General features: G+C 36.8%; 1 protein-coding gene across 7 annotated transcripts in view; it reads right to left on the reverse strand.

The window, feature by feature from the left end:
• Nucleotides 1-16,806, reverse strand: part of SLC4A10 (solute carrier family 4 member 10) — a 150,789-nt gene that overhangs the window by 94,223 nt on the left and 39,760 nt on the right. For 5 of the 7 annotated variants that reach the window (XR_004418494.2, XM_033065130.1, XM_033065129.2 and 2 more), the window contains exon 2: nucleotides 731-812. Coding sequence is in view for 6 of the 7 variants with exons in the window: in XM_033065130.1 (XP_032921021.1) it covers nucleotides 731-812 (82 nt within the window). In the remaining variant the exon portion in view is untranslated. Of the gene's footprint in view, nucleotides 1-730; nucleotides 813-3,543; nucleotides 3,734-16,806 lie in introns of all 7 variants that reach the window. The other 2 variants (XM_033065132.1, XM_033065131.1) reach the window with 1 other exon arrangement.

Genomic DNA, 16,806 nt, shown 5'->3' on the forward strand with positions numbered 1-16,806 from the left:
TTAGTATTTCTTTTGGGCTAGTTCATGTGGATCTGTGCAACAGACAGGAACCCACACGTCCCACTGCAAGAAGGTAACAGAATCAGTTGGTTCCAGTCTCAGGAAAGAGATATCATATGTGCAACAGCAACTCATTTTCGTCATGACTATGACTTGGGGGCTCGCACAACTCAGTACAAGAGTTTAAGTACAGTAGTAACCAAAGTTTAGGATACACTAAACAAACAAAGGCAACTCACTCATTAAACCAATACCTAAACAGTTCTCACAATTTCTCACTTTCTTCTACATGGTTAAGTAATGTGGTTTCTGCAGCAGACATCAGCAAATATGAAGCCAATCTCTGACACTCCAGAATGCTTTTGTTCAGCTGAAGACGTGTCTAGGTAGCTACATCAGGATTGTAATACAAATGGGGAAGCCTTTATAAGTACTAAATAGCAATCCTGCTTGCATTTGCATATTTGAAAGCTTGAAAGACTAATCTGAAGTCACACATGGTCAATATGACCACAGACCACCAAAAACTAGCAAGCTCCTTCCACCATCATCTGTTTCTGCGGGACACTGCTGACAGAAAAAAACAGTATCTCTCTTTTTAAATAAAGACGAGATTCTACTCTCTTGTTTCTGTACCCCTGCTTAAATCAATAAGTTTACACATTGGAATTACATTTCAGTACTTTCAGAAGAAAGTGACAATATAAAGCACAGAAAAATCATCTTTCACCTTCTAGATCTTCCTTTTCAAAATGTGTCTTGAGAATGGAGCGAGTTCCACCTCTATCCACAACAGCCTCTTCATCATTTCTCTACAAAACAGAAAAAAGGACAGATAAGCTACTTTTCATTTGAAAACGATTGGCAAGATTATACAGTGCTATAAAACAAAGATGCTTTTAATATTTAATTATTAACTTTTCCAACTCAAGAACAAAAAGGGTTTAAGAATTTAATTTTACTTATTAAATTTCTCATGCATCAGTTTTTACTGAGGTATGATTACAACTAACTTTGATGTGCAAAACTTCTCCTGGTAAAACCTGCAAGACGATGAGTAAACACTGGTTACCAAAAACCAAGAAAAACATGAGCCAACAGGACAATGAAAGAGATGAGAAAGGAAATGTCTGATGAAGGCAGCTTTATTCTCATACACCTTAAGAAAAGGGTTGTACCTTTGTCTTTAGACCAGGAACTTGAGCTACACACAGAATTCCCTAATTATTGTTACTATGACTCCTTATACTTTGGCAAAGCTAGACAATAATGCTCAGTGACAGTATGGTAAGAAATAAAATTTACACCATGGAAACAACTGGCTTCACTTACTGGTGGATTGCAAAGCCTTTGCTTTTCTTTACAAACACCAAGCTGAATTTAGTATAAAGGCAGGCAGCACACACTAATAGCAGAAAACAGAAAAGCTATTCTTCCTCAGAAATATGTATTTCATGTTTAATTTTATCCTGTAGTCATACATGCATTTCAACTGTTCTCTGTACTGCACTGTAAATGTAGTACATGATCAATTAATGTATTGTACCAGCCTAGGTACAGAAATTAGTGATTTTGTAATTTCTTACATGAAGAAAAAAAAAACAACTCATTTCTCTGAACAGAAAAATTTTCTGGGAGTTCAGCAACAGGACACTAGATGTTGTGCTAAAATGAGTATTTATTTCACTAGGAGTTTTACATCACTAGTTAAAAACTCCAGCTGCTAAATACAGTCTATATTTCGCAACATGAAAGAGTGGTTTCCATGAAGTTATTATGAAAAATGATGCATTATACAAAAGTAACAATTAATATATTTACTTGCCATTAGTAGACAGATTTTAGTAAGTGATATTAGAACTAGAACTACTTGATTTCAATATGTAAAATTGGTACCTTAATGCAAGTCTGAAACAAGGAGATTTAAATACCAGTGTCACATGATAAATATACATCTATATATAGAACGCAATGGAATATAATAATTAATTAAAGTCTTTGAGCACCTCTCCTTAAAGATCAGATGCCCCAGGCAAAAAGATTCATTTATATAGTTGGATGTGGTGCATTCTGGATGTGAGTTTTTGTTTCAGGCTCTTTTCTTTTTTAAAAATAGCTGTCACCCTGTAGCTATCTTACATGAAAAATCCTACAAATGTGTCAGCACTGAGCATCTGGACTGTTAAAGAAAGAAAGACCAAGTGTTAAAATGTCTTTATTAGTGCTTTCCCACAGATAATAGCACATAACTGAAATATGACAATAAGAAAGGGGTTTCTATTGAAACTGTTTTGTTTTTTAATAATTTAGAATTAGCTAATAACCCATTAAGATGTACCAGGAGAGTATAACTTTGCACAAACCATTTGATCATTTTATTAAAATGAATCCATTATTTTAAAGCAGTTAAACATAACAATGCCATACCCCTGGGTGAGTGATTAGGTAGGATGTCAAAGGCCAAGTATTAGAGCCATATCATAAAAAGCACTATTCTAGCACAAGACATTTGCATCAGAAAGGAAGCAACATTAAGGAAAACTTACAGTGGGAAAAATACTAAATTGCTGGACAGTTTAAAGCCTTTACAGATTATCTAAATAAATTAAATACAAATTAATTCATTAATATTTATCAAAATATGCTCATACACTTTGACTTCTCCTTTCCCATGTGTTCAATTTTCAGCTTCTGGCAGGCTTTTACTTCTCTGCCTCCTCTTCCTGTAATGTCACAGCAAGTCTCAGCCTTGCCTCATTTTCAGAAGTGGGTTTATTCCATTAATATTACAGGGAAAAACAGCTTAATTGGGAGTACTGTGTTGTTAGCAGTTCACTTGTCAAACTCTGAGCAAAGTCCAATTAAACAGGCCTCGCACTGAACATACTGACTTCCTAGGGAGCAGCATCAAAGCCACCTCACATTTACCAGTACAAAAGTTACACTGCATTTACTCTAGAAGTAATTTGTGATCCCTGTACTGCCCCCTTGGAGCAGGGGAAAGGTGAGACAAAGGTTCACTTGTATTTTAGTGCTTAAATTCATCAGGCGGTGAGGACTGCTGCAATACAAGTAAAAACAGGTCCCACTCTACTTTTCCCTGGGTGAACAGAGACTGAAAACCTAATTTCAGTAGTGATGCTCTGCTTTTTATTAGAATTTCAGGAAAACTACGAACTTATTATTTTTAAGTGCAGCAATAAATGACAGTTTGAAACTGAAAGTATAGGCAAGACTAACCATAATACAGTCATGGAAAACAGAATTCATGCCAAACAAACTCCTCACTAACATCCTCAAAGTCATGAATCCACTGCAGTTTGGCCCATCAGTTTCAGCAGGTTCAGAATAAAGCATGAAAACTAAATGTTCTTCATTATCATGCCATATTTATCTCAAAATTCTAACATTTTTCCTTTTACCCCCTTTGAAGATGATGAAGGTACAAAATTTTATGTAGGGCACAAATCTGCAAGGACTGGAGTAGTGAAACCATACAGACATACTGCAGCAGTCTGCAAACAAATGGGTGGACACACTGACCATGTGCAAGTCCTTGGAACTGTCCATTATTGCAATGAGTTGCTTGCTGAGTCCAGTGAACACTGTGGTCTACAGCTTAAAGCATGGAAGAGGGATCCAGGAAGTCCCCGAGCGCTAATCCTGGATCTGCCACTGACTTGCTGTGTGGCCTTGGAAAAGTCACTTAATCTCTGTGCCTCAGCTTCCCCATCTGTAAAATAGGGATAATAATACTTACACATCTACCTTCCTCACTGGGCTGCTCTGTGCCAAAATAAATCTTCACACAGCATTTCAGAGCTGTAAGGCACTACAGAAGCACCAAGTCATTCAATTTAAGAAATTTTACCCATGTGGCTAGATAATGACAGGAAATAACAAATTTATAGAAAACATTAAGGCATAAACTTTCTTTTTTTCTAACATCAAACCAATATATATTAATAACTTGCAATTATTTTACATTACACAACTTCAACAAAAATACATAAGAATAAATGTATTGAGGTTTTTTTTCTGCCAGCCTAATTTAAGAGTAATGCTGGAGAAGCCAGTGGAATTATATTTCAGTGAAGTTATAACCAGAGTGCAATAAACTTGTCATAAACAATCTAACATTTCACTATCCTTTTCATAATATTTGTTAAAATCTTTTGGTTTACATAGTCATCACACAATAGTTGATCTAAAATTTATTTCCCTGAAGTAATACAATACCAGCAAACACATAATAGAAGACTTAAAGGATCTGAGATAAAATAGCAAGAAAAAGCCAAAGCTTTTTACATGAAAACCACAAGCTCCTGAGAGACTAAGGCCCAGCAACTCTATTCAGTCCATGAGTTTTTTCATCTCTTACATTTTCCAGACGAATGCTGGAATGACCTTCACCATGCAGCAGCAGCAGCTGCATGTATTTCACAGAAAAAAAATATATATTAAATAAATACTTATAAGTAGAGTTGTTACTATATTTGTCTCTTCATACTAGAAGTTCAAACAGTGGCAAGTACAGAAAAGCAGACAGTAGAGTAATCTTCTCCATGCTTTACATGGCAACCACATTGCATTGAAAATACCTATCTGAAGTTGAAGAAAATAAAAGGAATTAACCACCATCAATGACTTTATTTTTTGGTAAGTAGTCACAAAGGAGGAATGTCACCATGAGTCCTGGAGTGTGGATTTTCAATCCTTATATAAACAACCTGCTTATCAGAGTATAAAGTAAGACTACAGTTGTTGCCAGAAATTTTAAGTTTATTGGTTGGAAGGAATAAAAGGGCCCATGACATAGAAACCAAAACCAAATGCTTTAAGTGCCCTTCCCACCTATGTATGGATAAAGTTCACCACCCAGGATATTCCAATAAACATCAAGATATTCCAAAATAAAAAAGCTCCTGGAAAGCTTCCCAAAGTGACCCTCTTTAGCTATGATACAACCCTAATTACAATTCATAACTGGTGGCAAGGAGGTAGATCCTTAACCTGCCACCTCCCAGAACTGGGCACTGCTCTTCCACAACTCAGAACAACTTAACTGATGAAAAACTACACTTTTAGAAAAGCTGAGAAGCATCATTTTTATGACAGATGTTTTTGTCTCTTTTTAGTTAACAGCTATTATAAACTATGCTTTTGTCACACTGTAGGTGACAGGGCGGAGAGAAAAAGGAAATTATCTGATTTCAAAGGTGGATCTGTACAAAGGCTCATGAAACTGGCCTTTAAATATGTATGTGCTAATGTAGACACATACTCTTGTAGAACTTCAGTACATTTCTAGATGATGGAATTAGGACATATTCCAAATCTTCTAGAAGACAACAAGGTAGACAGAAGTCCACGTGACAATATTTGATTTGAAGCTATCTACACAGGTATTATATGTATTTACTACAAGAAGATCAGTATATTCTCTTAAAAGACACTGTTGCATGTATCATAAAAACTACTTGGATACTGGGCAAACATTTACTAAAGATCATCTCTGTCGATCACTCCAGTAAATGAAATATTAGCATAACAATAAATATACATTAGAAAACAAGAGATTAGGACAACAGGGAAGTATTAAATACTTGTGAAGAGTATGTCTCACTATCTTTCCCTTGGTAGGTTCATTGATCTACTAGTATGATATCTGTACCTAATGTATTTTGAGCAGACAAGTCAAAGTGGGTAACACAGAAATTTTTATTTTACATGGAAAACATTTTTTTTTATCCTTCTTTTTACTAATTTTCAATACCTGGCTACTTTTATTTTCTGTCCTGGTATTTGTTCGGTGTTTTCAATAAACATAAGGCAAATATAAGGCAAAAACCAGCTACAGAGAGTATTAATATTTCACTCTTTTTTTCACAGTTTTTAAGCCTCTCAGTCAAATCCTCTCCCTTTTTAATTACATTCTTAATATACTCACAGCATAAATCATATCAACAAAACCATAATCTTTTTTCACCTTTCTTTCTGTAAAATACATAACAGACCAGAAGCCATTTTGATTTTTCAGACACTAGGAATTATGCATATGACACACCTGCTGACTCATAAGGAAAATAATCATGGTATTAATTGCTTCTCCATATAAGCCCCTTAATGATGATTAGACAACCTACATAATTCTGAAATGCCATCTGGAACTCAGGAACACCTGTCAGCATAAAACATGAAATATTGCCTTCCTACAAACAATAGAAAGCTGTAATGTTGTGCTGGTTTTGGCTGGGGCAGAGTTAATTTTCTGCACAGTGGCTGGTAGGGGGCTGTGTTTGGGTTTGTGCTGAACACAGGGCTGATAATACAGAGATGTTTTGTTATTGTTGAGCAGGGCTTACACTGAGCCAAGGCCCTTTCTGCTCCTTGTTCAGCCACACTGGAGAGGGGGCTGGGGGTGCCTGGGAGACACAGCTGGGACAGGTGACCACAGCTGACCAAAGGGACATTCCAGAACACATGACATCATGCTCAGCATGTAGAGGGGAAATAAGGAGGAAAGGGGGAGGAAATCTGGAGTGCCAGCGTTTGTCTTCCCAAGTCACTGTGACCTGTGATGGGGCCCTGCTCTCCTGGACATGGCTGAGCACCTGCCTGCCCGCGGGAAGCAGGGAATTAATTCCTTGTTTTGTTTTGCTTGTGTGGGTGGCTTTTCTCTCCCTATTAAACTGTCTGTATCTCAATCCATGAGTTCTCTCCCTTTTACCCTTCTGGTTTTCTCCCCCATCCCACTGGTGTGGGAGTGAGCAAGCAGCTGTGTGGGGCTTGGCTGCTGGCTGGGGTTAAACCATGACAAATGTACAATTATTAAATTTATTTATGCTATCAATCATTACGTATGCTTAAAAGATGGAACTCTAAGATGTTCATTTCGGTTTATAAATACTATCATAAAGTTAGTGGTATAAAACCTGTGTATTCACCTTACCAATGGCCTGTAATGAAATACTAAACATTTTTGCAGACACCACACACATGATTACCTTCCCAGTTCCAACACTACTGTTTTGTGCTGTATTCATTTTACAGATCCATTACACAGTATTTGTATTTTTAAGGCCATTTTGGTTAAGTTCAGTTTAAAATTTCATAAAGATGGAATTACTAAAGATATGGAAAACTAAGTTATTTGAATTCAAGAGCTACCAAGGGCATATTGGAAATATTTTGCAAAGACAATTAATCTAAATGGCTATAAAGCTGTTACATGTAGATGCCTGCCTCCCTGTTGTAGGAGGAAAATCACTGGTGACTGCCATGTTTAGTCTTGTCCTTTAAACTGTCCTTGAGCAGACAGGCTCACCCAAAACTGATTTAATGCCCACAATTTGGATGCTGCAATTCTTTTCTCTTTCTGAAGACAGGCACACAGGGTTAAAAAAATTAACCTTTTTTATACTATCATACTTAATTGCTTATATTACATATAACCATATTTAGAAATCTTCTGAGGTGGAAAGTATAGTGAATTTCATCTTTCAGATGAAATATAATTGCTTTTCCATTTCACTAGCTACACTAAATCATCATTTTCTCTTTTATCTACCTATTAAAGAAGAACCATCAAAACACATTTATAATGCAATAAGGTGTGTTCTGTAAGGTCTGAAGGATCATTTTTTTAAGTGTCCCTTTAATGGTACTGCTTTTATGGCAGCTTTCTGGAGTAATCACTACTGGTTAACATAAAGCACAGCTTTCCTTTTGGTCAGCTCTGCTCCACATCCACACAACAAAGTAAGAAGCAATTAGTTTTCATCCCAGATTTGCATCTTCCCCAGGGCTGCATGTCATATGCATAAAAGCATCCCTCTCTGTCTTCTTTTTTTCCCTCTTTTCTATTTTTATAGCAAGAGCCAAGATAATGTTTAGCATGACTCAATAATGAAATGTCATGTTCTGCAATGCTGCTAAAAATTGCACTAATCAGCACTGGCTTCAAAGAACTGCTTTGCTACAGGCCTGAGACTGAACACATATTTAATGTTATAATGCAATTTCTGTAACATAAAAACAGAGAATAATTTCAGACATTAGCTCTAAGTACAAGGTATTGTTATAAATAAAACAAAACATGCAGAGGGGAAAAAAAGCAGTTTTACACAGAACTAAATCTCAGTAATACTTGCAATTCCTGTGTTAATCTGCATTGAAGCATCTTGTGCTTGTTATATATCATTATGCACAATACAGCAGCTATAAACTGACACATAAATGAATGCTCACAAAAATATTTCCTTCATATTTGGTACAAAATCTTCTTTCTTAGAAAAGCCATTTTAGGTAGAAATAATACATTCCTTCCATTTGCAAGCCAAACATGATACACTCTTTATCTATTCTCCATACACCTATCTAACAGAAGACAACATTTCTATTTGAATAGATTAAGCAAAAAATCAAGGCAAAATAGTAGCTTAACTTGTTGAAATGGTCAGGTGCCCCACTTTGTCTGTCTAACAGGGCAGAGATGTGGGGGTGGGCACAATTGCAATAGAACATGGACCAAAAAACTTTTCCACTTAAAATGCTTGATAAACCTGTTAGAGGACTGCATATGATAATCAAATAATGAACTGTTACATTCTTTTTCGATTCAGGTGCCTGTTTTAAAGCACCTACAACTAATCGCAGCTAAGCTTACCATATTTTGTAAGCCTTGGAGTAAAATTATCAGGATTGCCTAAGTGATGCAAAATCCTTAAAAAACCTGAACAAGGCACTTAGGTTATTGTGTTGCTTTGAATATTTTCAGTCATGTTCACAGCCTCAAAACTTCTGCCTTTCCTTCTACCCTATCACTTCTGTCAGATTTGCAAGCTAATCTTTATTCAATCGCTAGTTTCAGCCAGATGTCTGAATAAATAAAAGACAGTACTCCTTGCTGCTATGTACATATAGAAGTAGGGTAACAACCTCTGTATGACTGAGATTTTATTCCTTTTACTTCATACTTTTTTACTATACTGTGAAATACTGAGAAGTTCTAGAGGGGAGAACAGCATAGATGGTTATTTTCTCCTCTGTGGTTACTATTTCAATGTCATATGCCGTTCTCGTGCAGTCCCATTAGCTGAAAACCTCTTTTCTCACTTCATAGAAATGGCTATGTCAACTACTACAGAGAACTCTAACAGCAAGAAGATGGATGGGAAGACTTTATCCAAAGCCCAAATGAGATTTAATTTTAGCTTGTCTGGCTTGTCTCTTGTCCTGGTGCCAGCAGAGGACAGATCCAGGATAATAGCCCTATTTAGGTGCAGTTAGAAGCTGAACATGCAGACTTTACTCCACTATGCAATAGGATTTTAGCTGCTGGGTAGCAAAGGGAAAAATGCATGTAATTGCTAGTTTCTTAATCAGCAGAAAGTTGTATTTGGCTTTAAGTTGGATACACTTCCCAACTTAAGGGGTCTCCTTCAGCCTCAGAAATGATGATGTGTTTTCAGATTTCTTTACCTCAGGATAGGGTCAGGGAGAAGAATCATAGAAGACAGTCCTCTTGAAGCAGCTACTCATGTGGAAATAGAAAGTGCAAAGAGGAAAACGGGTCATGACCAACTTACCAGAACCCATTTTGACAACAACTACAACACAGAAGAGAGGAGTTTTCCTTTACAGCCAGCCACAAAATTAGGTTGTTGGGCAACTGCATATTTAAATGCAAATATATGCCAACCACATTTCAAAACTACCTTTTTTGACATCATAAGCCAGCAAGATAAACTAAATAATAAACTAAATCACTCTCTCTGAAACACCAATATAATGTTCAACAATTCTGCTTCTCAAACCACTTTCAAGTGTATTTGACAAACACTTTCTTCAAATACAATGCAAGGATTAATGAAGGCAGCAGGAAGGTTTCTCATGCTGACCTTCCAAAGTAGTTTGCCAACACTAGGGATGTTGCTGCCATTCTAGCAGTGGAGATAACCTGGCTGAACCAAATCTAACTGAAGTGTTAAAAAATAGTACAGTAATTTCACGATTATAAGCCACACTGAGTATAAGTCGCACTTCCGGGTACCAGCAACTTTTCATTCTTTGTCCATACATAAGCTGCACCTGATTATAAGCCACACGTTACAATACAGAGTGTGATAAAAGGTATCTGTTCTATCACCGTCTGTTGAGGGTGGGGGCAGTGATCCTTATCTCAACGGCAGATATTCTGCTAATGGGCCATCCATTGAAAACAGGCGGGGCATTGTTCTTTATCTTCTCACAACCCATCCTTCCTCCAGCGAGTCATTTTCTGCTAATGGCCCATTGAGTCCCACTGCATGACTGATAAAATTACTTCATCCCATTGGAAGTTGCTCAAGCCAGAGGGAAGAGCCCAACATTTCTTACCAAGATAAAAACAGGTTTTGGGACACTAAGGGAGTCCCTTTCTCCACTGGACTCCAGAGGAAAACTAGAAATCTAGAACTGATGACCCAGTATTTCTGCTCTCCAAAGATTTAGGTTGATCTATATGATTTTGTTGTCATGAGTGAATTTTTAATCAAGGCAACTGTAATTGATGTGACTGAAAAACACAGATCTGTATCACTGAAAAATGTTCTGCTGCATGCAAATGAACAGCTGCCACCATGGAAATGACGAGACCTTTTGCACTGTCTATACAGTCAGAGCACAAGAAAGGAGAAACATTTCATCTCATAGTTAAGCAATGATATTCTGATTAACTTTGCTCTCCCTCTTCATCTGTCTCAGATCATCAGTAAGCCATGGTGACCAGGAAGGGTAGTGTTAAAGGAAAGAGTTTGGAGCCCCCCCTGTTCACAAGAAGATAAGAAAATAATTAAATCCTCCAAGGCACTTACAATACTATCAGATACCTGAAAGCTCAGGTCTAGTTAATTCGCACAGGTATTAAGAAAGCAGGAAACAGTACAGAAGCAGTAAGGACAGGGAAGGAAAAAGCAGAAAAGAAATAAGTGTGATAATGAAATTGCTAACGTATTCTTAGAAATAACAGGACAAATAAACTTGTCCATAATTTCTGCCCAGGCAATGAAACACTACACTGTAAGGAAAATTTTCATATTGAAGACTTATTCAAAATATTTTGGGAAAATTATCATGACAGTGGATTAGATAAGGAGGGACTTTTATATCTTACAACTTCAGTCAGCACAATATACATAGTCAGGAATTTGAAATGTGCTGTCAAAGAATCAAAAGTAAATATTAATTAAATACTAGTCTTCCTACTTCTCAGGGATGAAAGAATTAAACTTGTACAAATTGCTCATCTGCTGGAATCTGGAAGCTTTAAAATCAGCACTTCCATGTGATGGACAGCAACATCTGGTGTCCTAGACTAGTCAAGACACTTGCAAATAAAAACCAGCTAAAAGTTAAAGAGAAGTGATATGACTTTAATAGTGTGCTTCATATTGAAATTACAGAATGCAAATTTAGAAAGGAAAAAAGGACAATTATTACTATAAAGTAGATATGAACAGGACACTACATCTTTCATCAGTGCTTCTTTTATTTTTAGAAAAGACTGCTATTATTTTCATAGTCAATTTTCTCATAATGCCACTAAATTGACAGACCCCTATGCAAATGTAGAGAACAGCGAGGAAGGACACGATGTCCATCAGACAAAGCTTTGAAGGGTATTTATCTAAATGACTCCAGTGGCCAGTACTTTAGGAAAACAGCAGAAATTACTGGATATCAAATTTTACTGCCACATCACAGATAATAACATTTTTTAGTTACCCTTACTTCACTGTACTGCTCTAAAGTGAAAACAGTTACAAGCACAACGACAAAAAATAACATCCAACAGATGCCCTTCATACCCTTCATTGTCAAGACAACACCATCTCCTTTTATTAAAGGATGGATTCTTTTGTGGTAAGCACAAAAAGAAAATTGAATTTAAACATGCCACAAGATATTTGGATCAATCTTTGATTTATTACAAGTTGTACCATGCTTATCATATAATCATTAAGGTTGTAAAAGACCTCCAAGGACATCACACCAACTTTCACCATACCCACTTAACTATACACAAAGTTTTTGCTCACCCATTTTTTGAACAATTACAAGAACAGTGACTCCACTACTTCCCTGTGGAGTCTCTTTCAGTGTTAAACACTCTTTCAGATTTAGTGTAACTGGTTCTTCCTCTTCAAGCACAATCTTAATGTAGGTATTAAGAAACAATAATATTCTGCTGATCTGTATTTACTTGCAGAAGCATTCTTCCTCTGACCTGCAAGCCCTGCCTACTTTTTCTTTGAGTAGCATTGTTATTAAATACATATGCATATGTAAAGAAAAAGAATGTCTATGGGCTTCATTAACATACATGCTGCAAATATATGCATGATGTACTTGTCAATAAAAATTACTTAATTTATAAATATTTCAATAATCACATCACTTAAAGGAGATGCAACAGCTTACAGGAATACAAACAATAAATAGCCATGGGTTAAGGGTACTTAGTAATCTAAGTGTAATAAGATGAACACAACTAGCAGATCTGCCAAGTCATTAACAGGTTATGATTCACTTTATAGACTACAGAAAGAGTTTTGATGAGGATCTTCAAAACTGGGCACTGTAAAAGAAAGTTCACTAACGACTGTAAGATGAATAGCAACTGGAAAATCAAAATTGATACTATACTTCCAGTAGAGCAAACACAAGATTCAACCTTGTGGTAAAATCTCTCTCTTGGAAGGGAAAGGACAAGGCGAGTTGCAAAGCTGTTAAAAGAAAGACAAGAAGTTTGTATTTGAAAAGATGAGTAAATAGACCTTAAATAGCAAGTGATGTAAGTAGAGTGATAAGCAAAGATGATATTAACACCAATAATCAAGTGAAGAAGAGCTGTAAGCATTAAAGTCAGCCAGACAGATGAGATCATAACAGTCACAGTGTTGAGGGGCCCAGACCTCGATCTGATTTATGGTTACATGACCAAACAGGAACTGTCAGCTCTCAGAGCCACATAGAGCAAAAAGAGCACATCAGGAAAGAAAAGGAAAGAAAAAGAAAGAATTATTTCTGACATGATTACTTTCAGGTCACCACTGAAGACCAAGCAAATTTTCTGAGTTAAGCAGGGCTTAACCAGACTGGGGGAAAACCACTAAAAATAAAGCCATGGTGCCTTCATAAAGGTCATGCTCATGGCTAAATTACCTGAAGTAAGGTGTGGAGGAGGATGCAAAGCTGAGGATGGATTCCTGAGAGATCTAAACACACACCTACATACAGAAAGAGAAGGGGGAGAGGAAGACCCACTCAATAAAAAACTGAGTCTGTAAAGAGAAACGATCAACAAGGACAAAATGACAAATGTCTAAGAACAACAAAATTTAGTGAAGACTATAACACAGCATCACAGAGAGATGACAGATGGAGTGGAGGAGAATAAAGGATTAGACTGGAATTCCTCCAGGAAGAAGTCAAGTGGAACATTAGTGACATAAATTTCAGTGCAAAAGACAGAAACCAGAAGTGAGCAGTTCTAGAAAGGCATTAGAAGACAAGAAGTTAAGACAAGTGTACAAAGCATACAAATGGGGGAGTGAGGAGTGGGAGAAGATGAAGGAGGTCAAGGGTTAGGACATTAATCTGGTAAATAGAAACTTCTGAAGTAGAGGGTTGGCTTTGCTGAGCTTTTTTTTTAATATGAAGAGACTCAGACATATTTCTTCTCACAGATATGCTTCTCACGAGAAAAGAAGCAAAAATTTTTTTTAAAGGTCAGAATGTGGATAGGACCAAGAAAAAGTTAGTTGGAACAGGTTCAAAGACAAAAACAAAAATGAAAAACTTAAAATTCTGTTTTAGTAAACAAAAAGGAAGCTTGAATTTTGACCTTAGTTTGTTAGTTTTAAGAAATTCACATGGAGAGATAAGGTAATAGATAAACTGAATGGAAGGTTGTATGACTAATAAAAATACAGAACAAGCAAACTGCAAGCAAAAATATTCATAACAGATGACAGAAATCCCAGAGATTAAGAAATACAGAAAGTCAGCAGAATCAAAAGATTTTCACCAGAGATAGTCAGCAGTATCTCCAAGGCATTGCAGATGGCATTAGGAACTGAGAAAATGGATACTGGGAGTCAGCCAGGACCATAAATGTCAGAAGGGCTTGGAGCTCTGTGAGAAGAACAAAAAACAGTGCCTAAAGGGAACTGGTAAGGTGATAGAAGAAAGTAAAGAGGAATAAGAAATCAAGATCATCAAGATCAACAAAACAGAAGTTTTACAAAGTCCCATTCCAAGAGACAGAGAGAATAAAAATCTTTTAAAAGCTCCAATAGTTACCACAGAAAAGGAACCTGGATTACACAGTGCAAAGAGAAGACCAACTCAAGCATGTAGCTGATTTGGCACATGGTACACAGTTCAAATGAGAAACAGCACCAGGGCAGATATAGAGTTGGATGGTTATCCATATGGAGACTGAAGGGTGAGAAATTATGAATGGAAGAAAGTTACAAGTCAAAGTCAGACAGAGATGGGAATAGGTATAGTTGTATGCAAGTACACCATAAAAACAGAAAGACAGGCAGAAGGAAATTCTATTGCTAAATAAATAAATAATAAATAGGAGCAGGAAGAACTCAGAACAGCACAGAAGTACCTAATTCTTTGACCCAAATTCAGAGTAGATAATGTTTTAGGATAAACAATCCCCACAGAAAGAACCAGAGATGAGGCAGTGTTAATAAACAAGGGAAAAAATCTCTGTGGGCTGGAGGGAACAGCAGGAGGTAGAAAGACAACATCTCGGTTCTTTGAGATCAGTAACATTCTAGAAATGTCAAGAAAATAAACAGAAGATAAAATAATAGAGAGGATAGTTTTGCACTTGAAGAAAAAAAGGGAGTTACAGGAATTTCACAAGCTGAACCAGAAGCAGATATAATTTAAGGGAAGAAGGAAAGGACATTACACCGAAGGGTAATCCACACATAGGTTGATATAAGAGAATGAAAAACATCAGAAAACACGACGATAAACTGGCACCAATAAAGTAATCAAAAATCAAAAAGAGAAAGGAAGCAGCATCATACTAATTGTTTCTCCTTCATATATCCTCAAACTTCTGTTATCTGAAGCTGTTACACATATACTCTCTGACACACATTACATGTTTTAACAAACAACATGGTGATTTCAAATGCTAGTTGATAAGGATGATTTGCTCTGACATAGTTATACTAGGGAAGATTTAATCCCCTGAAGCTTATCCTGCATGCTGAGTCCATATAAGCAGCACTGGTCAAAGCATTTTATATCTGTACACCCTGTAACAACCCTAAAAGTTCAAGCCAATGTATACTAATAAATCTTTTGAAATGTGGAACTGGACTAACCCGAGTCCTGTTCTCACAGGAATTTTAACCACATTTATGGATCATTTGCCAGAATTGCACAGTGATTGCTTAATTCTTCTCAAGATATAGTGCACAAGGGAATAAACATCACTGGTTTTTCTGCATCCTTGGACATACAGAAGCCTGGGTTCTAACAGAGGAATGTTAAAGGTTTTTTTAAAGAGTTTGTTTTGATATTTTAAGCTTATTTATTATTTATTCACAGTTACTTGCTCATTCTTTTTCTTACTCTTATGTTGCTTTATATTGCTAGCCATCCTAGAAGCAGTATCAAATTTGCATATCCTTCCAACAGAATTTATTTTAGTCAACAAAAGGTTGTTTATCATCCCAAATTCTACAGGTGAAACATTGTATATGGTGTAACATCCTTATTTGAAATCTCCCTTCATATCTTTGAACTGGAAACCTGCTGTTCTCTGAGAAGTGTGGTGGCGTTCCTCTGTGATCTGCTCTAGATCAGTGTATGTGCCTGTCCCAAATGGTAGACTGCAAACCAAGAGAGGAAGAAGATATTTGGTGATGAACATGCTGGGAAGGCAGGAACATCCATTATGGGAACAGCACCGGCTCCAAGGTTTAATCAATTTAATTTGCAGGATCCCTGATGCCCAGCTCTGTATAGAAGAAGCTGCCAAAAGTGTCCAAAGCAAAAGAGCATGAATCTTGTTTGCTATGACTTGAATAAACAGAATAAGAGATTCTTCAGTTCTCCTGGAAGAGAAAGGTGCCATTCTTTACATTACTACATGAAATTAGAGAACTACGGGTGTGTACAGTGTAGCCAAGCAAAGACAGGAAAATTAAATGGAAATTAAACTAGAAATTGATAATGACACTTCTATGGACATGAAAGGAGGCCCATGAGAGAAATAAAGTCTAAGCAATTACCAGGAAAATTTGTTTATAGCTGATGATACAGACATTACTTAAAACGTATTCTTGTCTCTGCAATTGCAAATGATGCTAAAAAGGAAACAATTTAACAGTTCTTATCTGTTGAAGGAGGCAAGAAAAGGACTCAGAGCATGTCTTACTTCTGTGCTGAGGTTTCTGTTGCTGGAGATGTTCAAGACACAAGGCAGTGCTAGTAACTACTTTTGACAGCGCAAATTACATCTTTCACTGACATCCACGGAAATGTGCGTGTTTGCATTAGAAGTTAAATGGCTGAGAAATTTCTGCACATCTGCACCCTACAAATGAGAAAATCACTCAGGAAAGAGGAGGAGGGGAGCAGAAGGCAGACTGGGCAATAACAAAACCCAGTGAGTCACCGTGAGACATTCACTAAGCAGCAATGAGAAATTCACTCATGACTACGTGCGGAAGGACTGGTGACAGAACACTGAGATCCAGCAGAGAATCCAGTCTACCAAAGGCA

The sequence above is a fragment of the Catharus ustulatus genome, chromosome 7 (genome assembly GCF_009819885.2).
Source record: "Catharus ustulatus isolate bCatUst1 chromosome 7, bCatUst1.pri.v2, whole genome shotgun sequence".
In the NCBI taxonomy this organism is placed as follows: domain Eukaryota; kingdom Metazoa; phylum Chordata; class Aves; order Passeriformes; family Turdidae; genus Catharus; species Catharus ustulatus.